This window comes from Candoia aspera, chromosome 2 (assembly GCF_035149785.1).
Source record: "Candoia aspera isolate rCanAsp1 chromosome 2, rCanAsp1.hap2, whole genome shotgun sequence".
NCBI classification, from domain to species: domain Eukaryota; kingdom Metazoa; phylum Chordata; class Lepidosauria; order Squamata; family Boidae; genus Candoia; species Candoia aspera.
Window position 1 is genome coordinate 117,213,152 of NC_086154.1, and position 23,028 is coordinate 117,236,179.

The 23,028-nt window shown below is 45.0% G+C and overlaps 2 protein-coding genes across 2 annotated transcripts in view; both read right to left on the bottom strand.

The window, feature by feature from the left end:
* FAAP100 (FA core complex associated protein 100) overlaps nt 1-18,244 on the bottom strand; it is a 28,029-nt gene extending 9,785 nt beyond the window's left edge. The window contains exons 1-5 of the mRNA XM_063293402.1: nt 17,752-18,244; nt 12,581-12,699; nt 8,730-9,658; nt 3,639-3,792; nt 222-1,009 (exon numbers count right to left, since the gene is read on the bottom strand). Coding sequence (XP_063149472.1) covers nt 222-1,009; nt 3,639-3,792; nt 8,730-9,658; nt 12,581-12,699; nt 17,752-17,916 — 2,155 coding nt within the window. The 5' untranslated portion in view covers nt 17,917-18,244. The remainder of the gene's footprint in view (nt 1-221; nt 1,010-3,638; nt 3,793-8,729; nt 9,659-12,580; nt 12,700-17,751) is intronic.
* Nucleotides 1-23,028, bottom strand: part of ACTG1 (actin gamma 1) — a 234,712-nt gene that overhangs the window by 88,667 nt on the left and 123,017 nt on the right. The window lies entirely within an intron of this gene.

The following is a 23,028-nucleotide window of genomic DNA, read 5'->3' on the forward strand; positions in this document are numbered from 1 at the left end:
TCATGTAACTCAGCCAAGAACGTTATTAACTGGCCCATTGGCAAGCGAGACCTCCCAAACTTTTCACAACAGCTGCCTTGCAGATAAAAGACACAGTTCTTTTCAGGGCAAACAACATGGGAACTACCAATGCAGGTGGGCCTTGGAGGTGCTAAACCTGATGAAGGGCAAGGAGAAGACAAAAGGCAGGAAGTTTAAAGGTATTCACAGGTAACACACACCTGCACACAAGTCCTTCAAGGCTGTTCTCAGCAGTTCAGAAGATACCTTGATTGAAGCTACAGTTGGAGCCAAGTAATTTTTATCAACAGTACTCAGTCCCTCTGGGACAAGCCCATCACTCTCTCCCATGCTCTTCAGAGATAACTTCAAGAAGGTTTCAACTGGATCCCCAGGGACAGAAATGGCCACAGCAGGTGGGCTAGCTTCAGACATCCCACTGTCATCCAAGCGAAGGCACTGCAGGAGATCAACGGTGACTTCCTTCAAGGGCAGGCAGATGCCTTCTCTGTCCAGGGAAAGGCCAGGAGAATCGTCAGAAAACAGGTCATCCAGAAGCTCAGTGGATTCAGAAACAGTGCCTAAGATCTCCTGCAAACTGTAGTAGAGCGAGCAGGAGACAGTGAAAGGCAGATCCAGTTTGGAGCCTTCAGCAGGGCCGAGTGGAAGGGTCACTTCTGTCTTGTTCCCTGGAAGGAGCTGATCTATAGGGAAGGTATAGGTGGTGGCAGAATCTGAGGAGGTTTCCTCCAAGTCACAGGAGTTGGCAAAAAGCTGGACACAGAAGGTCCAGCCCCGCTCAAGGCTGCATTCACTTGAGTTTTCCAAGATGCAGGAGACTGTCAAGGTGTCCTGAACCAGCATATGGCTCCAATGGGCAGTGATGGTGCAAGTGATGGGCTTCGGACCACTCTGGCTTGACAGCAAAGCTGCACTCACGTTCATCACTTGGTTTAGGCATGTCAACGCTTGATTTTTTTGGTCCACAGCTTTTTTTAGGGAGGACACTCTGCAGGTATCAGCAGAGAAAGAGATATTGAATAATACGGATGGTAAAAACAGCCTAAGAAATTCATATGCCAAAGACAGATATGCATTGGAAAACCATTGTCAGAACACGTTGGAAGCTACTGGCCCTTCATGAGGCCTTGCAGGAGGAAGGCTTGGCTGAGCAAGCAGAGGGCCTGCAGGTGGGCTGTGTGGGCACTGGGCTCACCTCCACCCCTTGCCAAAGCCCACAGGCCAGTTCTCCAGGGGTGCTTCCAACACAATCCGCAGAGTGCATGCTGCTCCTCTGGGAAGCCCTTGTCACTCTGCCTTCTCCAGTTCTGCCACCACTCCAAACAGCATGTCCTGCACAGCTGCCACCTTTGCCCAGGGAACCACTGCTGCCATGTCTCCTGCCTTGCCCAGTGACAGTGTGTCATGTCTCACTGTCCCATCCTGCCACACTCTCCACAGTCTGTGGGCTAACACCCCTTGCACCAGCAGCAGAAGACAGGGCTCCTCTGCCTGCACCACCATCCTGCCTCCTCCCCAGCCAGCTCCAGTGAGCCCCCTTCAGCAGAAAAGGCTCTGCCACATGCACCCCAGGGCCACCCACTTGCCCGGTTCCTGGATCCCCGGCCAGCAGCGGAAGGAAGATGGCAAAGGTCAGCTGTGGGCAGGGGCAGAGGGAGCAGGTGGCAGAGTGCAGGGCAGCCACAAGGGCAGAAATGGGGGGAGATGGGGAGCTGAAGTAGAGCTAGTTTGTGCAGGGCAGGAGAACGTGGACTTGGGACACTGAGGCAGTCGTAAATGTAGGCCAGTCACCAAGCACCTGAATTTTGATCACATGAGGGTGGGAGTGCTGCAATGGCTGGAACTTTGAGGACCGGTCATAACTACCATTCATTTAGCGATGTCATAACTTTGAACAGTCACGGAACAAATGGATGTAATTCATGGACTACCTGTATTGCTTCCCCAAACATCAGAATCTCACAAGGTCTCATGAAAAAATGCCAAAATGTACTATATTTCATGTGAGAGCACTAAAATCTTGCAATTCTCTCCAAAATCTCAAGAGATCAGATGGAAGAGTTTTCAAGATTTCAGCTATATTGTGGGGAAGGAACGGTAAAGGTTGCCCATCCCTGACTTAAGGTAGTCAACACCAGTAAACTAGAGGAAAATTAGTGTTTTCTAAAAATAACCGCCTATGAATTGAGGAAGGGGTGTCACATATGGGTGGGATGTACAAATAGCTGCTGTAAAGCATGGATCCATTTGAAGACTAATTAGCTTAGGTGAGGTGGGACTCATCCCTGCTGCTGATGAATTACAACTCTTTTGGTATATCTAAACATGGTGTCTTTCTCCCTGTTCTTCCCAGTGTAGCTACTCCTTCCCCTTCTCCCAGCTCCATTTTGTTTTCTTCTTTTTTTGCTGTTCTGCTGAAAGGAGGGAAGGGAATGCATGTGTATTTGTGCATTTCCATGTGCAAAAATATTTGTGTATGAGAAAGAAAAAGGAGTATTTGGGGTACATTATTTCATGGGAAATTAATTTGGGGGGGTACCTTTGAGTCAGTGTCGACTTCTGGCAACTGCCTGGACAGGTCCCTGCAGTTTTCTTGGCAAGGTTTTTCAGAAATGGTTTGTCTTTGCCTGCTTCTTAGGGCTGAGAGAAAGGGACTGATCCAAGGTCACCCCGCTGGCTTTGTGCCTAAGGCATACTAGAACTCCCGGTCTCCCAGTTTCTAGCCTGATGCCTTGACCGTCACACCAAACTGGCTCTCAGTAAATTTTAATCAGTAGTTATTAATTCAATTAACATTATTTTGTTGTTGTTCTGGTCCTGCCCTTTTGGGGGGAGTGTGTCTTCTGGCAGGTATACTTACCCATATACAAGTGTGTCACATGAGATGTTTATTGAGGTGAGATCAGGAATCTCCAGGAATGGTTTTAGCTGGAATGGACAACTCTGGGTTGATAGATGAGGAAGGCATAGCACAGGATTTTCCATATGTGATTATATGCAATCCTCATTATTCACAGTTCCGTATTTGCGAATTTGCTTAGTCACAAAAATGTTTTTGTCACTCCAAAATCAGTACTTGTGGCACTGTTGCGCTTATTCGCAGACATGCAGAGCAGCAAAACACTGGAACTGCCCGACGTGCACATTTCCAGCTGAGGTTTCAGCAGTTGCTAATTTGGTATTTGCAGCATTTGCACAGAACGTATCTACTACAATAATGAGAATTGCCTGTATAATATTTTCCTGTCTCCTTTTCCTGAAAGCGGGGGGGGGGTCATTTTACATAAAGTGTCCCTCTTTTCATGTAAATTCAGTTATTTCTACAAGAGGCAGTTACAAGAGCAGATTCCAGTTACTTCTTAACGTGCATGAGTTAAAAGCTAACAACCCCCCCTTCACACACAGGCTTCCTCGTAACTGTCAAAAGATCTCAGTTAATGGTGTGCATGGTTTAGCATCAAATCCTGCTGCTGGACTTCAAAAGCTGCTTTCCCACATCAGCTGCTCCGGCAGGCAATCCAGGTAGCATTAGCAAAGGTGAGCTTCACTGGGCACACACGGGAAAATGCCGGATTTGTACATGCGGAGATGCTGGTCCTAGAAAGGTCAACGCTTACCTTTCAGACACATGGCCTATCCCAGACAGCAGCTCTTTGATCCTCTGCCCGGCTTTGTCAGCGTTCATTTTGACCGGCTGCGTGTCATCTGGGCTGCACAAGCCACACGTCATGAGACGGCCTTTGGCGGAGAGAGCCAGAAATTCAGACTCTCCTGAGCAGAGTGGTGATGCAGAGGAGACAAACAGAGGAGAGAATTAGCACTGGAGGAAAGATTTCAACCCCGCTCCCCTGCGTGAGAGCAGAGGAGCAGAACCTGAAGTCTGAAGGGTGCATAGAGCCCCAAAGAGCCTTCACAAGGGACCTCCAAAGTGGCTCCCATATTATCATCTTTAGCGTTAACTGAAGGAGAAAATTATTGAATACAATGGGAGGATAATTGTATGAAATTTAATTTTTTTGTCCTGACCCCACTAGTACCTTTTGGAGAATAGTCCCTCGCATGTCGCCCAGAGGCCAAGTCAGCTTTTAAAATCCGTGCACTCCTTGCATTCGGAAATGCTCATCCCATGAGGGATAGGTACTTCCGTACACATTTTTCCAACAAAAAAATTGTGCTCACAAAAAATGTTCCACGCAGGCACACATTGCTTTGCAATGCACTATGCATTGCAAAGTTATGTGAGAGAGTTTCCCAGTCCTCTTTGACTTGTCTTCTGGGGGAGGGTATTGTTATCCCACCAGCTAAGCCTCCAGACCCAGAAGTACAGGAGAGGCATATGGGTGGGACTCAGGTACATCTGAACCCAGCCAGAAACGCCCAACAACTGGAGAGTTGAGGTAATTGATAGCATGACCCTAAGCTTCACAGTCAGATTGCACTTCATCCAGGCACAGGCATGGTCCGCTGACAGATGCTCATTAGGAAGGGAAGCACTTTTCGATCTCAGGTTATATACTGCAAGTGTTTCCTCTCTCCAAACTGGGTTAGAACTTGCTTGGCCTTTTACCAGGTTTGAAACCACATCCTCTGATAGAATGCATCTTTGCCAATTCCTATGCTCTGCTTCTATAGCACAGAATAACTTGTGTGATATCAGAATTAAACGGCTGAGAATGGTTGAAGGTCCTGCTTCTATACAAGCAGATTTTGGAAATGCCATCTGAAATGTTATTACTGAGACTTTAGGCCAGTGTTTGTCAAACTTGGCAGCTTTAAGACATGTGGACTTCAACTCCCAGAATTCCCCAGCCAGCATGCATTCCCCAGCATGCTGGCTGGAGAATTCTGGGAATTGAAGTCCATGTGTCTTAAAGCTGCCAAGTTTGAAAAACATTGCTCTACAACCATCTGATGATAAAAGCTCTGCAACCACCATGCTGGTTTGGAATTCTGAGGTTGCAGTTACAGGACACCTGGAGGCACCTGGAGAGGGAAAGAATGGGCAATCTAACCAGCATCCGGAAGACAGCTTTCATGATGAAACAAGAAGCTGCAATAGCATCATCTCTGCCTATGCACCTGCCCCTCAACATCCCTGCCACACCAGGAATTCAAAAGATTCTTTCCTTTTTACAAAAGAGAGAAAAGGAGCAGGCATGCTGCCAATTAAACCACAACTCCATCACCTTTATTACAATAAAATGGCAGGTGGCTGCAGCACAGTATTTTATCTGGAAGTGTGCCCACCTACACAGGAAAAGGACAAAAAGCAAGCTGGAAAGGGGGCTGATGATAGGAAGTATTTTGCGGTGGGGGGGAGTTTGAACAGGGGCAAAGAAGATCGTGGGAGAATTAAAGAGGTAATGGAGAATAAAAGGAGTATTGGCTATGCTGTACATAGATTGTGGCATATTTGTTTGTTTTGTGAGGATGTATATCCTGCCTGGGCTTGGGGCCCATACGTGTTAACCTGTGGATAACTCTTCTCCTCAGCCTGCAGGAAAAGCTGCAAGAAGAAAGTACAGCTCAGTTTGTCTTGGAAGGGCTAGGAGCACTTTCTGCTCAAAGAAAGCAACTTCAGTTGCTGTCTAGCCCATGCTGGGAGCGGAGCCATTGTAGATCACCCCAGGGTGCAAAGAAATCAGTGGCCCCAGAAGACACTCGAGAGTGAAGAAGACACTCAGCACACTTCAGGACTGACCAAAGGAAAGGGAGCGGAAGGAAAGGCAGTGGCGGCTGCTGCTTTACCACTTCTTACTAAAAAGCAAGATCCCAGCTGTCTGCTGCCAGGCAGACACCCCGCCCTTTCCAGAGACCAGTGCTTTGTGTTGCATCTTCCCCCACAAATGATCTCAGTAGAGGGTGATGCTGAAAGTTGGTGGGCAGCAACAAGGGGTGGGGAAGGCAGAAAAGCGGCTTCCAGGAAGAGAAAGATAGGCAAATGTATATCCAGGGATGTTCCCTACAAGAATCCTTGTCCTAGTTGAACACTTCATTTTACTTGCAAGTGACCCTTTCTGTATTGAACAATTTCATCGTAACACGCAAGGCCTTAGGGGACTGGGGTCCAGAAAATGAAGAAAGAGCCCATGGGGAGAGGGAGGGGTACAGTGACAACTCAACCCCAGCACAAGATCTGGGACTGGACGGAGAATTTGACTTCCTGAATATCAAGATCCTTTTAAATTAAAACTTGTTTCTAGGTCTCATTTGCATGTAAAGAGGTTGAAAGAGAAAGAGTCTATTAACAGCTCAGAAATTAAAGCAGCACTAAATATAAAGCTTATAGTGGGCCAGAAAGCGAGCTTTTCCCATGCTGCATAATTCTAAATCTCCTCCCTGCTGCTTTTAGAAACTGCTTCACTATCACTACAATTTGTCCACACAAACAAAACATTCTCAGTTTTTTTGCTTGCTTCTTTGTTGGCCAGGGATTACAAAATGTCCACTTTTTGCAGAAACCGTGGAGGGAGCACCTTTAGACAAGGCCTTTCCACCTCACCTGCCGAATGCCCCGGTGATGGGAAGGGTGGGTGCAAAGCCCTGCGCTTCCTCAAACCTTGCTGGCAGCTAGAGCAAGCCCCCTTCCCCTCCTTTGTGTTAAAGGGGGAGACAAATGGCCTCCACCAAGCCTTGCTAGAAAGGAAGTCTGTTTCCTGCATACAGGATCTGAATGCCTCTGGCATGGTAAGCAAGCACAATGCAGCTGTTTTGCACAAGAAAGGAAGAGGGGGCGAACTGCTTAGCCTCCCCAGATTACAACATTGTAGAGCCATTTTGCTGAAAGGAGGCAGAGTGCTTGAACTGCAGTTCCATCCTCCGGCTTTGTTGCTGGGTCTCAGGTTGATCAGAGCTGGCCTCCAGCTTTTCTCTGTGCAAAGGCCTGAATCAAGAAAGTATCATGCTAGCATATAATGACCATACAGAACAGCCTTTCCCAAAAGCTGGCTCCCTTCACCTCAAATCAAGACACCCCAGGCTGATGGGGCAAGTATGATACAAACAAGCTACAGAAAATAGTCTTAACAAGGTGAGGAAGAGAGGGTAGGAAAGAGAACTTTTTAGCTGGACTAGGGATAGGCAATCTACGACCTCAGAGCTACATCTAGCTATGAATTCAGTTTTTGTTGACCCTCAGATCACAATTTCTGAAACCTGGTAGCATGTTTTCCTGCCATTTTTAAGTGGAATATTGTACCTGAACCCCATAATAGAAGCCAGGGCTCTCTTAGCTTTGGGGGTTGATGGGTTCATTTGGAATTTTGAGAACATCCTGCCCATTCACAAAATAGCTGCCTGGGGGACTAACTGGTTACAAAGCACCAATTTACCAGTATGCCAGCTGTTTCCTCCTCTAGCTCTTCCTCCTGCGGACTGCGCTCCACTATCCCTTACTTTTGTCCCTTTCATGGGCAGGTAGATAAGGGGCTACAGCCACCAGTACTTTTATTTTTAAAAAGTCCTTCTGGAGCCTGGAGACATTCCTGGACAATACCATGCTGGCGCCTGTGACGCTGCATTGCAGCATGCCAGCTTCCCTTTTTGAAAAAAACTTAAACAGAGTTTTCTATTAATCCTTATTTTTAATTAAATCAAATTTCCATTATTCCCTATTTTCATTGATCCCTATTTCTTTATTAAAAATGAAGAGGTCACATAGAACAGTGAGCATTGGGCACTGGGCAATATGCTGCAAGTGCGCTATCTAAGACCTGGAAGGGTGTTATCATCATTAAAAAGAGAAAACTTACTTACTATTTGTAAGCCTCCCAGAATCATCATACACAAGATGGGTGGCAGAGAAAAAATTAATAAATGGGGGTGGGGGAGAGAAAACCTCCAGAACTTCTACTCCTTGAAGAGGGGTAGACTGAAAAATCTTATTTATGTAGACAACATAATCCACCCACTTTATCTGATCACGAGCTGTCACTGTGGCCAAATGAGTGTCTGTGGGTAAACGACAATCCATGGATACTGATATCATCTCGCCCTTGCTGCAATTTATCTACCGTGTCAGACATTGGGACACAATTACAGTATGTAATGGCAGCATTTGCATGATGACCCAAATGCTCAGATGTCCTCACTCTGGTGCCTCTGCGTTTTGCTACGGAAGCTGCTCAGGGCAGCCTTGGACCCAGAAGTTGTCCAATCTTGACCAAGATTGCCAAGGTCACTCAGCAATGCCACAAACTGATGGATGGATCAACCGGGATCCATCTCCTGGCAAAAGCCTGCATCTCAGGGATTGTTTGACACATGTTGGAACAAAGCAACACAACCTTCTTCCTTCAAATAGCTCCCTCACAAGCCTGATGCAGCAAAGCACTTGGTTGCTGCCCTGGCAACTTAGGCACAAAAGGCCATCTCTCTCAAGGCCGTTTTGGGCCTAAGAACCTACTCTAAAGGAAAAGGCCAGCACTAAAAAAAACCCTCTTGCTTTTTTGGAAGTGACCCTGTTTGTTCTGAGGTAACATGCCAGACAAATTCATTTTCAGCAAAAGAAGTGGAGCAAACTTGACTCAGCACTTGAGCCTGGAATACAGTACATTACATTCTGGCCACACCACTATTTCCTCATGTCTTATTTGTTTCTCCTCACAATTTACTACTCATTGGTTCAATGGGATGTATCCAGGCAAGAGCCTCACATCAAGGTCTACTCTACCATTCCAGACCATAGACCTCTTCTGACAGTCTAATACCTTCTGACTCCCGGGAAGATAAGGAAAGCGCCACCACACTGCAGATACTCAAGCTGGCAGGAGACAAAGCTGAAGGAAGGGTCCCTGCTGAAGTCTCCACTTTTTCAGCCTCAGGTGTGCTGCTGTCCAAGTCAACTGCATAGATGTCAGAATGGGTGCTGTAGTACATGCAGCTCCCCCCACTGCATGCTGCACACAGAACTGGCCCCTGTAGATAATACTCCCGGAGCTCTGGGACCTTAACTTCTTCTTCTTGAGAGGCCTTGATGGCCACCATTTTACCATAGTGTCCCAAAGCCACAACACAGTCACAACCCAAGCCTCCATAGGCCAGAGGTTCCTCTGCACCTGGGGATTTCCGTTCAGTCCTCAGGGCTCCGATGAAGACAACTGGCTCTTCCAGATGGTGAAGGATCTTGACAGGCGAGTCTTCCCAGCCATGGCCCCCAGGGGAACTCAGGGCCTTCAAAGGCACAGAACACAGCTGCCCATCTGGGAAGCCACAGAGGATCATGGGAGAATCCAGCATGGCGGCATCCACACCAAAAAGGAGGCTGAAGAGAGGCTCCTCCAGCACAAACCCCCCAGAATGGCGAAGTCCCTCCCAGCGGTCACTGGCGCCAGGAGCAGATGCACAGCACAGGACAGGGAGGAAGTGGGCTAAAGACAGGTCGCCATCATTGCTTGTGCTAGTGGTGATGTCCACGTGGCTGACTGGCTGATTTGGCAATTTCTCTTGGTCCTCAGGGCCTGGGAGTTTGTGAAGATTCATGCACCACTTCTCTTGGACTTGGGAAAGGGTGACTAAGACATCACTGAGTAGCGTGAAGGTGCAAAGTGTGGCATCAGGGAAAGTGCAGGCATCACAGCCCATGGGGAAGATGCTGGAAAAGCAGTCGTTTTCTTCACCATCCGTCTGCTTCACTAACCTTCAAAGCAAACAAGGAAAACCTCTCAGAGTAGCCAAAGGGAGAAAGCTCAGAAATAGCAAGGACAAATCAGAAAGTTTAGCATCCGCTTCGCTGAGCTGGATTCAGGAATGGGAAGCTGGATTAAGCCAGGCAGAACTAGAGCTCTGGAGGGAGGTTCCAAACACTTAATTCTTTTGTTGTCTAAGAATTCTTTTTAAGCTGCTTGGAACCTGGAAAAGAATGGCAGAAACGCACAAGCAGCCAAGGGACAACCTAGATGTGATGTCAGAGAGCCAAGAAGAGAACTCCCTACAGATTTCTAATTTGTTCATATAGGCTACATAAAGCGGGGAGGCTCAGTCTGGGTCAATGAGGCTGGCAGAGAGGTTTTAATGCTCCCCTTGCCCCATTCTCCCACATGAAAAGCAGAAAGGTGTGAAGCTGCTGTTTGCACCATGTTGCATGATGGTATTAACAGTTTTGCTAGATAAAGGCAGGCAACCTCAGGAAAGTGTTGAGCTTCAGGGTTTAACAATTGTGGTGTAGACAACAGATTTCCTGATATTTTGTCTGCCACCTTGCCTCTGAGGATGCCAACCACAGTTGCCAGTGAAACATCTGGAAATCTGTTGTCTAGACCAATGTTTCTTAAACCATTTGCTCTCAGGATCCCTTCCCACTTCTAAAAATTAGGGAGGACCCCAAAAGCGCTTTTATTTGTATGGGTTATATTGATCGATACCATATTAAAAATTAAAACTGACACATTCATAGAATATTTATTTATTGAATCATGTAAAAACAACATTAAACCTATATTAGATACTATATTAACATAAATAAAAATATTTTTCATGAAAAAAGAAATTAAAAAATGAGAAAAGTGACAGTGCTTTAAATTTTTGCAAATATCTTCAATATCTGGCAAATAATTTTGATTTCACGGACCCCGGAGAGGGTCTTGGGGCACCCCCAGGGATCCTCCGACTATACTTTAAGAAACGCTGATCTAGACAACGCTCACTAAACCCTGCAGCTCAACACTGCCCAACAGATACTGGCCGTGAAAGCCTACACCAGTGAACCTCAGGAAAATTAGCATGGTGAGGGAAGGGAAAGATAAACCTTGATTTCCACAAGGCCAAGATACCAGTCAAAGCTCAGGATTGTACGTTTTGATAGTCCCCCCCATGTCTGTAGGCCAGGGTTTCTCCACCAGGGTTCTGTGGAGCCCTCGGGTTCTGCAAGAGGTCACTGGGGGTCCCTGGGAGATCACAATTTATTTAAAAAATTATTTCAAATTCAGGCAACTTCACATGAAAGAGGTAAGCTTCATTCTTTAATTTTAGTTTAAGAATACCGTTAATGCATATATGCAGGCCTACCCATGAAATGAATATAATCATTTTGTAACTTCTGGCCTGTCTGAGCCTGAATGTGCAGGGGTTCCCCGAGGCCTGAAAAATATTTCAAGGGTTCCTCCAAGGCCAAAAGACTGAGAAAGGCTGCTCTAGGTTCTAGAAGACTGGATGTATGACTTTGGGCAAGATGGATTCTTGGGAGTCTGAGCTTCAGGATTTGGGTGATATGCCTCGTCTGAGGTCACACTCCCCATTAAGACACATGTCGGCAATCTGGATCCTCCTACATCCAGTATTGACACAGAGAACCACATTAAAGATCTTTTGCCTTTTGCTCAACTTCTGCCTAGAGAGCTGCCGTTGGGAACACATGTCCTGGTAACACCAAGATGTGATTATTGCACTGTGCTTCTCGGCTCTTGAACATGGTCTGGAAATTGCTGCAGGCCCAGAATCTAACAACAGAGATGAAAATGTCATATCCCCGCCCCCCCTCGTTCCATACTGAAACAGCTACCCTGGCTACCAGTGGATTTCCTAGCTCAATTTAAGGTGCTCACTTTGGTGTGCAAAGAGTTTAATGTGTTCAGCCCACTACCTGCAGAACTGCCTGCTTTTGAATTCTGCCCACTCCACCTAGGTCTTCAAAAGAGTACCTCTTGCAGGTCTCACTACCAATGTATCCAATATCAACAATGCATTTCCCTTTTTTTCAGGGTGAAACAAATCAAGGCAAGCTCCCAACTTATTCTGGCTTAAGAGAGTGGTTAAATATTTACATCTTCACCGAGGACTTTTAGAGGTTTTATCCTGGTGGTTTTTAAGAGTGTCTCTGTGTGTACATGTTTTCCTATTATAGATACATTGCAAATTGCCCAGCAGCATTCAGATGTAAGTAACTTTGACCCCTTGCTCAGCTACAATATTTTTTTTAAAAAACACACATACACAGAGACCCCTTTTTAATGTATCTGATTTGGTCTGAAGAGCACTGTTGATAGCAGAAGAAGACATCTGTATTGCATGCTCAGCCTTGCAAAGGAGTCTTCAAAAATCCTGTTCTCCTATCCTAGTATATCCTTGCCTGTGACCTTTGCTCTTCAAGCCCATGACTCTCAGCCTTCTGGAAATATCCCGCATCCTCCAAGGATCCATGCTGTCTCTCCTGCTACTTGGCACATCAGAGCTGCCTCCCAGAGCACCTTCATGTTGGCATCTCTTGCTTACTTCCTTTAAATCCCATGTTTGCATACACACCCCATCCTCCTTCCCTATTATAGGCATCGCTCCCTATCAGGCTAAGGGAGTTAGATGCCATCAACAGCAAGACCATTCCCAAAGCCCCCAATCAAGCTTCTCTATGAGTCATAGAAATTCAGCCTGTTCACCGGCATCATCTGGCCTCCATGGGCTCAACAGAGAAATTCTGTTGGCCAGATCTGGCCAATAAGCCAGAGGCTTCCCATACTAGTCCAGGTGATACTATCTCCCAGTCAAGCCTTTAATTCAACCTCAGTGCAGACTTTAAGGCAAGCGAGGACATTTGAAATAGTTGGTGCAACTACATTCCATTCCTCACCTGCTTTGGTAGTCCAAGGACACACAGTAAATGCCAACTCCAGCACACAGGATATACAGCTGATGGTGGAGGGGCAGGAGCTCCACATGCCAGACTTGATCAGGAAACCTGTAGACAGCCTAGGAAGAAAACGGGAAGGAGGATCACAGAAAACCTTCAGTAACTTTCCGTGTAAAAGAATGCATTAGGAGTCACCTTTGCAGCCCTTTTTCTGATTTATGGAGTCACATTAACCCTCACAGGAAGACCAGGCACATAAATACACATCCAACCGTTCATCAGTAGCTAAGAATGATCAGGGGGGACCTTCCCTAATATAACCTGCTCTTGTTCCAAATAAACCAAAAGTGTAGATTATTTACTGCCGTACTACAGATAGCCATTGCTTAACAACCACAACTGGGACCAGCAACTTTGTTGTTAAGTGGCGCAGTTGTTAAGCAAAACATCACATGAATGTGATGGACTTATGACCTTATTTCCACCACAGTTGTTAAGCAAATCAGCTGTGGTCATTAAGCAAGATATCACATGACCATGACTGGCAATCTTACTGCCCGTTTCTCCATTGACTCTGCTTGTCGGAAGCCAGCTGTGAAGCGTGCAAATGGTGACCATGTGACCGCGGGACGCTGCAACGGTTGTAAACGCCCGCCAGTTGTGAAGCGCCCAAATCTTGATCATGTGACCACAGGGATGCTGCAGCAGTCGTAAACGTTACAACTTTACCAGTTGTAAAGTTACTTTTTAGCATTGTCATAACTTTGAATGATTGCTAAACAGAGTAGACGTTAAGTGAGGTCTACCTGTAACCTTATTTCATTATAGAGGATAGAGTCTTATACCATAGAATTTATCTTTTTTTATTATTATTGGTACTGCTTCTTGGTTAGTAAGAGCAGCCTGCTCTGACAAAATTTAGTAGGTAAAGTTTTTCTCAGCCTGTAAATCAAATGGAGAAATTTCACCCCCATAATGGTACTCCTGTCAAAAGCATGGATGCAACACCAGTAAAAAGCTGGTAATCTTGCATCCACAGATGCCACGAGGTTCATCTGGGAAAAAGTGAAAACAAAAACAAGGGGGAAGTTGAAAAATTGTCTCTCCGAAAGCTACAGCCGTGGGTTCCAAAGGAGCGCCTGCTATATCGCCACCTGTCTAAAGTGCTGCAGTGCATGGGGCTGCCTTTAATGACCATCTGGAAGCTTCAGCTGGTACAGAATGCAGCGGACCAAATGCTCACCAGCAGTCATCGCTCAAGCCCATAACCCCTGTACTGCAGGCCCTGCATTGGCTGCTCATTGGCTTCTGTGTGCAAACTAAGGTGGGGATGTTGACCTGCAAAGACTTTTATGCTTGGCAACAGGGTACCTGCAGAACCACAGCTCCCTACTGAAACTGGCCTGCCTACTGTATGTCAAGAGAAACAAGTAACTGCTCCCTGTTTCTGGGAGGTCCAGGGGGCTGATGCTCAGAAACATTGTTTTGCAGCGGTAGCATCGGCCATCTGATGTGGCCTCCTGCTTGAGGTTAGATCAGCTCCTACCCTGGCTTCCTTCTGGAAGGAACTAAAGACCAATCTCTTCTGGAGGACATTGGGTCTGTGACACCAAAGGGAGTGGCAGTGAATTTTCTGTTGGATTACTTGTGGTATTTTTCTCTTTTTGTATTATGTGCTTTATTGTATTTGTATTGTAATGATATATGGGAATGACGTTGGAAGACAGGAGGGAGAGCCACAGACCGGCCAACCAGCATGTAAAAGATAGCTCAGTCCACAAAAGGAGAGGAGGCATGGGAAGCATTTCGGAAGGGACCCTTTCAAGTTTTCCAGAGAGTAAAAGGAGAGGAGGGGAGAAATACTTTCAGTCTTACAAGATATCTGTTAATATAACCTTACAATAAAGACAGCTGGTATTCACTGTTGTGCTTCTTGCCTGGACTACCTTGAAGGACTAACAGCCACCAAGGGTTGGACAGATTATCACGGGATAGAAATCTACTAAACAAATCAAATAATAAACTCCTGCCCAGCTTGTGCCCATTCAGACGCAGGATCCTCTGAGTATTATTTAAGACACCTAGGCACATGTAGTCTGAAGCCATTTTCTGTATACTCTTTGCTTTAAAAGAAGCTTCACTCTCAACTAGAGCGAAGCTTGAAGTAAAGCTTATATGCTTTGTTTCTCTAGCTGAGGATATGCACTTGTTACTGTTTCTCCTAAAAGCATACCCTGCAATAAGAGGACAATGTTATCTCACATATCATTCCTCCTTTTAAGCCATTAACAGTCGCTGATGAACAAGTGGCATATTTTATCCAAGATGGGGCTTTCATTTCAGGAATGAGAGAACAAGCAGCAGCCAACACGTCTGCCTGCAGTCAAAGCTGCAACAGCATGCTGAAAAAAGAGAACTGAGCACCATCTATGTGGGAGAAAGCCCTGCAAAGTCTGTATTTTTAACATAACATTTGATTGGAGAAACCAATGATCTATATGCATATTAACCTATTGGTCACCTGTCTCTCTATGTGAGTGGAAAGTGTGGGAGGTTCAGCTGGCATCATCATAATAAGTTCCTTAGGAAAAATCAAAAGCATAAATTAGAGGGATGCCTTTAGTACAGGGTTTCTGAACCTCAGCAACTTTAAGGTGTGTGGACTTCAACTTCCAGAATTCTGGGAGTTGAAGTCCATATACCTTAAAGTTGCCGAGGTTCAGAAACACTGCTTTAACATGTGGTGAAGGTATGGTTTAGATCTAGCAATCAGCAGTGGAAAATCTATGGAATCTGGGGAAAAAGTATTTCATACAAGTGTCAGTTGTGACAATACAGCAAACAGAAAACATACCCTTCATTTTATGGTTCAACAAGACTACCCTAGAGAGAAGAGGCAGATTTGTAAAGGTCAGAGGTGGGAATTTTAAAAAAGGGGGGGAGGGGAATCACCACAGACTGATGTCAAGAATTGGATGCTACAGGTAGGTGAATTATGAGGAACAACCAGTTCAATACCAAAGGTTGCTATGGTAAAAAGATACCATAAAAAGTCAACTGAAAATCTAAATTAAGGGTTTAAACAGTTAAGAGCATCTCCACATACCACACATCCACCCTGCCCGTTCAATTTTATAGGAAAAAAAATTAATAACCCAAGGACTTTTTAACCATTAAGCTGTGGTTTCCAATAGACTTCTCTATTTATGTAAAAATACCAGACAAATGGGGGAGAAGGGAGAGAACTTGGGTGATCTTGTGCTTTACTTATAGTAAAGCGATGGGAAAGAAGAAAACATAGCATCAAACCAGGCTGGGTTAAGCATATACTGTAGCAACCATTTCACCTTGGTTCTGTCTCTAAACCTCTGTGCCACTCTTGTTATTAAGCCCCCCGCCCGCCCAAAAGCTATGCATTTACAATGCATTCTACTCATCTGCTCTCTGCTCATATGGGAGACCCTCTTATGAGTAATAAGCAGAGTAGTTTTAAAAAAACAGATTAGAAGCTCAGGGGAATGATGAGGGAAAAACACAGCACCCTAGTTTAAGCTACACTGTTGATCGTGAAGGAGGAGTTTTTCTTTTGTCAGGAGTAGCATAGGGACTAACTGTGCTGGCAAAAAGAATGCCGTGGATCTCCTTTGCTCTGAAAGGCGGACTTCATTTTCTCCACTGCCTGTTTTTCTCCTAAAAATCCACATGCTGGAAGACAACTTCCAGCACTCATCCGCAAAGCATTTCTGGTCCCCAGTAGTGACCAAGCAAATGGCAAATCGATGTGCTTTGAAAGCATCCTAAAAAGATGAACAATGAAAAAATACTGGCCACAAGCCAATCGCTGAATGGATCCCATATTGTCAGGTTACTGTTTATGACTGGGATAGGTAAGCTAGTGTCCTACAGAAGTTTTGGAAAAGAGTCCAAAACTTACCCATAAATGTAAGAGGGAGATTAGAGGATTTGTAGTCCAAACCATCCAATGGGCACCAAACTACCTCCCACTGAGCAGAAGGTACATGGTATGTAAGTATTGCTTTTCTTTATACAGTTTTTCCAGGTGCAGGATTTAGCTTTGGACTAATTCTCCTAAATAAAGCCACCAAAGGCACTTCACTGCTTCTTTCTTTGAGCCTACTGAGAGGAAGGAGCAGAGACATTCAAGGTCCTATTAGGGATATCATTATTTTTAATGTGTGGCAATGCTGCTCTAGGTTTTTTTTTTCCCAGTTCAAATGCTGTATTTAGGATTAGGATTAGTGACATAAGGTAGATTTGTATAGAATTTGCTTTGTGCTAATGTATTAACATGCTTATTTTTAGCGTTTATGGTGTTCAACAAAACTCACCATAAAATTACTAACTAGGAAACAGAGCTACCAAGAGAATGAATGCATCTCTTCAAATCAGTTTTTACCCTTCAAGTTGAACTCAACTTATAGTGACTTTGTAGATACACCCATGTAGTCTTCTTGCCAACAATATGGAATGGTTTGCCAATGCCTTCTTGCAGAACATGTTTTCAAGTTCCCAGTCAGGCTACAGACCTGAAATTTCTAGAGGGTCTCCCATCCAAATACTAACCAGGGATGACTCTACTTTGCTTCTGAGATCAATCAAGGTCAGCTTAATACAGCAACCTGCTGCAACACAGGGTGAGATTTAATCCATCATGGCACCCTCCAGATGCTTTGGACTACAATCCCCATCGTACACTAAACAAAGAGCAGTGGAATTGTACTTCATTACATCTGGAGGCTGTCAGATGGGGGAAGGTACTTTTAAGCTAACGCTGAGGGATGCAGAATGAACTGCACTGGTAATTATTTTCAGTGCTTAGACAATGCATTGTTCTGCACACTGATGGGAGATTTTAAACCAGATTTACACACACACACACACACACACACACGCATGCATACATACATATGAAAGAGAACTATGATTCCATATTTATTAACATGCCAATGTTTGCAAACTTTAAAGATCATGCCACTGTCAAGATCGTTAAAGATTGCCTCCCCCAGACACCCCATCAGCATCAAATTGCCCTAAAATTGTCTCCCAGCATCTGACCTGATTTCCAGCGTCTCCATCTCCACATGCTCCTGCCCCTAAAAGAAGAGGGCTTGGTCTTGGCTAGCAGGAGCCAAGCGCCAGTCCAGACATACCTTCATCAGCCGCCCTTCTTGGTCGTAGACATAGACGTACTCGGTGCCATTGGAGAGGTAGATCTGGTTCTCGTGGCACAGCACGCGGGGCTTCCCGGCTGCCAATCCCCCGACCGGGCAGCAGAATCCTGCCAGGTAATCCACCCTGTGCCCCACCTGGGCCATGACCGCCGGTGCCAGCCTGGAAAGGGGATCAGAGAGATGTGGGGGCAGAACGGGAGAGCCCTTCAGGTGCCACCCCGCCTTTTCTGCGAAAGCACGTGGGAACAGGGCAGGTCAGCTTGCGTGCAAGGGGCCGCCCCACCCGGGCCATGCTACCCCAGCCCCCGCGCCTCCGGTGGGAACGAAGAGAATAAGAAGCCAGGAAACTCCGGAAGACCCCAACCCTTTCACAATAGACAAGGCAAGGCAAAGCACTCCCGACACCGTAAAAAGAGAAGCCTCATAAATCGCAATCAGCGGAGCTATGCTAGCAACTGGTCTCCCCCCACGGCGTCGGTCACCCCCCCACCACAAAGCCAAAGGGGCGGAGCTGCTATCCTGACCCCGCCTCCTCTTCTCCAAGGCAGCGATCGGAATGCCACCAGTTACTAAGCGCGGGGACGGCTCTGCTTTACGGCCTTCTCGGTTTCTCTCTCTCTCTCAATCTCTCTCTCCAGGCTCGGCGGTCGACTGAAGCTGGCGGAAGCAGCGGGCTGCAGAGATGGGTTTTCGACGCGCCGTAAAGTGAGGGAAGAGGGGAGGGTGAGCTGTACGTTCCTATCCTCGCCCTCATGGTGTGGCTCGCGGTTGCTATGGGGAGAAGAACGGCTCCATGCATGGGAGCGGCTTGCTAGGGAGTAAAAGGGTGCCAGGGAACCCCAAGGAGAGGATGCTGGGCGGCGGGGCTGGGCTAGACAGATGGGCGTGCGGAGCCTGTGCGTGGCGGATGCATGGTCTTGCATTTGTATATGACGGGGGAAAGCTTGGTAGAAAGCGTGAGTGGTTTTGACGGGTGGGAGGAGAAGAAGACACTGCAGGAGGAGTGGGCTCAATCGCTCTTGGCTGGACTGGTGTCCTCCGGTTGTGCCGGAGGAAGCTCCTGGCCGATCTTGCTTGGGCTCGGAAGCCAAGCACTGTCGGGTCTGGACCCTGCTTGGATGGGAGACCACCAAGAAATCAGAGGGCTGGACTGGGGAATGAAAAATACATGTGCATTGATGGCAAAGAAGCTGCGTAGATGCATCCATGAAGCCAGTAGGAATCAGCTCGACTCAAAGGTGTCTTTAATACTGGAACTCTGGGAGATATTAGACTCAACACACTGAGGACGCCTGGGTTTGTGGGAAGTGTGGGCTGTGCAGCTACCCTGTGTTAACAGAAATCAGGTGTGTGGAGAAAAAGCAACCACATCTGGATTCCAAAGAGCCCCAATCACCCATGTTTGAAAGTGATTTATCTCCAAATGCTAAGTGTTATGTCATGGCTCAGGTGTTGGACTTTGATCAGGAGATCCAGGTACTACCCAGGCCTGCAACTAGGGTCTGTGTCACCTGGGGCAAACATGGATTCCGTGCCCATTTTGGCCCCCCCAGCACGGTACCCAGGGCACATGCCCCGCTTTCCCCCCCCCCCCAGTTGTAGCCCTGGTACTACTCCCCACTTAATTATGAGCTCACTGGTTGACTTTGTACTAATTTCTCTTGCCTACCTTATAGGATCGTTGTAGGTATAAATAAATTGATATGAATAAGTACAATCAGAAAAAAAAAACACCCCTCCCACCAAGTCAGCCACCTTTTGCTCCCAGACTAAAAAGTGGAATATCAATACAATAAATAATAGTTGGTTTTGTGCCAGCCAACCAAGGGTTCATATAGGCTGGGCACTGTGGAGAATAATATATTTGGCAAGATGTTGCTTTTTGTTGATTCTACAGCTTTCTGTTCTATTAAAATTCCTAAATAATTGTTCAGATCCAACTGCACATTTCAAAGCTAAAATGAGAAAGTGGCAATCAAGCGGCATTTGCATTTCCCAGCAATAGTGGCATGTACATAGTGGTGTAAAAAAAAAAGGTCATAGTGCAGTTGAGCCAGTAGATGGCAGTGTTGCCTGCAGTGTCAGCTGTCCTTCCAAAATATCATCATGAGACTGGCAAAAACAAGGAACTATAATCAGTTAGGTTTTAGCTTAATTGATTTAATTGGGTTTCATTCTTCAGCCCAAATCCCAGCAACTGAAGACAACATGATTTATTTTCTCTTATCTATTAATCATTTGCTTTTGGTATGTCTTACTGTTTTTTTAATTTCACCAAGTTTAATTGCTGATTCACAAACTAAAATTATTAATTTAAATCTATTCTGTAGACAACTGCAAAGTGTGATTATATGTGTAACTAATTTTTACTTTGCAGTTTTGTAGATTTTGATAAGGGCTTATACAACTGTGAAAATCAAAGATATAAAAACGAAGCTCAAAGATAAAGTCTACAAGTGGTTCTGTTTAAAATATGTGTACATATTTGGAGTAAAAATACACAATGACATAGAATAATTTATAGATTCTAGACATTTTTCAGAAAGACTGAGCTTCAAGAATGGCATTCTAGTAGATACAAATTTGAATAACTTTGTGCTTTTGCAGTGTATTAAACTTAATGAGTTGCCATAACATGTCCCAGGAAGTGTTAGACTGAAGTAAGACTTGAAGATGCTTCCAGGGAAGCCTCAATTAATTGTTTTAACACATTTTGTTAATTTAACCCTTTTAGTAATATGAATACATTTATATAAAGATGAAACGAATACTTCATTTTGGTTACTAGGATCTGTAACAAAATAACTACTAGATTAGGATATAGGTTTATTTGTACATTCAAAAATTATGCTTTGAAAAAATACACACTTAAAAATGCAGATTCAGAAATATCAGTCTCAAATGCTTAGCTTCTTTACACCAAAATATTTCTGGCAAAGCCAGTTAAATGCACATGCGCGCTTTCTCTCTCTGGTGTATGTGTGTATGTGAATGAGTCAACACAATTTGGCCTTCTGAAAGCTATAGCTTACAATATATAGACCTTCATGGTTTTTGTCAAAAATGCTGTCTGTACCTGTTAAGACACTGAATATAATTTACTAAATCCTGCTGAAAATTAAACCAGCTGTATAATGGTAAGAGGGGGGAGAATGAATTATCTTGCAGAGTTTTTGGAACGTTGTTGACAAGCATAGTTCAAAACAAATAAGGAAAAACTCATGCAGCACTTTTACACGTATCTTTCATGTCCAAAGGGCTGGAAATTCTACAGCAAAAGTTGACTTTGGCATTTTTTCCAGTAGCTTATTTGCGAGCTGATGGCCTGATTTTTCAGGGGTTATGCCACCCATACTTCAGCTGCAATCTAGGTTTCAATCCCTTTAGGGAACTGTGAATACTACAATCCTGAACATACTAAAAAGTCAGCTGCATTGAGCACAACATGAATGTTGATAGATGTGCTAAATCTGTGTCCCTGGTGCTTGAAAAGTGAAGTCTGGAAACAATCAAACCATTAGGCTGATTAAAAAATGAAGCCAGTTCTCAGTATTTTTCCATTGCTAAAACGCTACAGCAGTGACCCTGTGAGGCCTGGTAGCCAAGATACAGACCTTCAAGGCACATGCTTACCGGCCATACGTAACATCAAGCCTTCCAGAAGGGTCTGTCAGCACCCAGGAGCACCAGAAAGGTTACATAACATGCAATTGCTCCTAATCTGGTTCGAGATTATATGTAGGTATATGGCACTTAGGCCTGACTTTTCCCATTGCCAAGAACCAGCTTTGGCCTGTAAAACAACTGAGGGAGAAGAATTCAGATCCTTTGTGTTTAACGTGCACTCGGCTTCCTCTTTTGTGACATTTGAGTTGACTAGTGGGTTTTTAAAAGGGATCATTCAAGAAATAAGGGAAGCTTATTGGTAACTTATAGCCAGGGAAGCCAATTGTCTTATTTAATTTGCAGGGATTCACCTTCAGGAAGTGAAGCTTCCCATCAAGATGCTTACATGGACCGAGTGTTTTAAATCATGTGGCTGCCACTAGAGCACAGGATACACATTTTCTAAAGCAGTTTTGGGTACAGGATACAATAATTCCATTATTGTTGACTTCTCATCTAGCCATCCTAGACTTATGAGCAATATAGTCTCTCCTAGTTTAAATATACTGACGAGTGTGAGTATTCTCCACTTGTTAGAGGAGGTAGGGAGAGACTTTTCAGATAACTAGTCCATGTACACACACATTCATCCACACAGATAAATTGGAATCTGTGTAGAGTTGGCACTTTTCTTAATGCTGTATCCATAAGCACATCTTTATTGACTGCCACCTTTAAGAAACAGGGGAAACAGCTGTGCTTGTTCATAAAGTAGTTCCAGGGCCATACATTTGAATGCTACAGTGAACACAACAAACAGCAGTGCAAATAGAAGGATGTACATATTAGCATATGGTGTGGCATTCTGCATCTTAAAAATCAATGCATTTCTACTTCCCAAAATGGATGGTGTCGATTGTAATATAGTCTACAGTTGTGAAGAGCGTTCATATGCAACAAATACTCCTCAGCATTTTGCTGGACTACCATAGTCATCATGTAGCTGTTACAATGTGTACAAATAGGATGCAAGAACTTTGTAAAGCAGACAGAACCATTCCTAAGATCTTTAAGTACTGGAGAATTTGAGACAGACTGTGAACTGTATCTGCTTGAACACCAGTCAGTGTGATTTCATCTTTCCACTAAATTAAGCTGTGCATGACTATTAAAAACAAAACAAAACAAAACAAAACCACAGAGTTTTTCGAGTCACAGTCTACTCTTAATGCAACATGTATTTGATTAAACCATGCTACCAAGGAACCGTTCCTTGGCATTTATTCCAATAATATTTTGGGAATTGTGTCTCCAGGCTATCAAGCCAAGGAAGGATTCATATTTGATTCCTTTATCTGGGTCTTTCACACTTGAACCCTCCACAGGAAGCCTTTTAGGGGAAAAGACAGGCAGACAGAGGGATGGGTTTGGTTTCCACAACTGTAGTGAAGGTCCAAAATAGCTGGAGCACTTATTGCATTCCCTCAGTCAAGGGGCTCCGTGAGCCTCCTCCCATTCTGGATCAGGACTCTTCGGCGTTTGGCTGGCAAAGGAGCACCCTTTTTCTCTGCTTCCAGTCGGGCAGCCCATACGTAAGGCTTAGCAGGAGCCAGGTTCTGTCTTTTGTTCATCTCATCCACAAAAGATTCC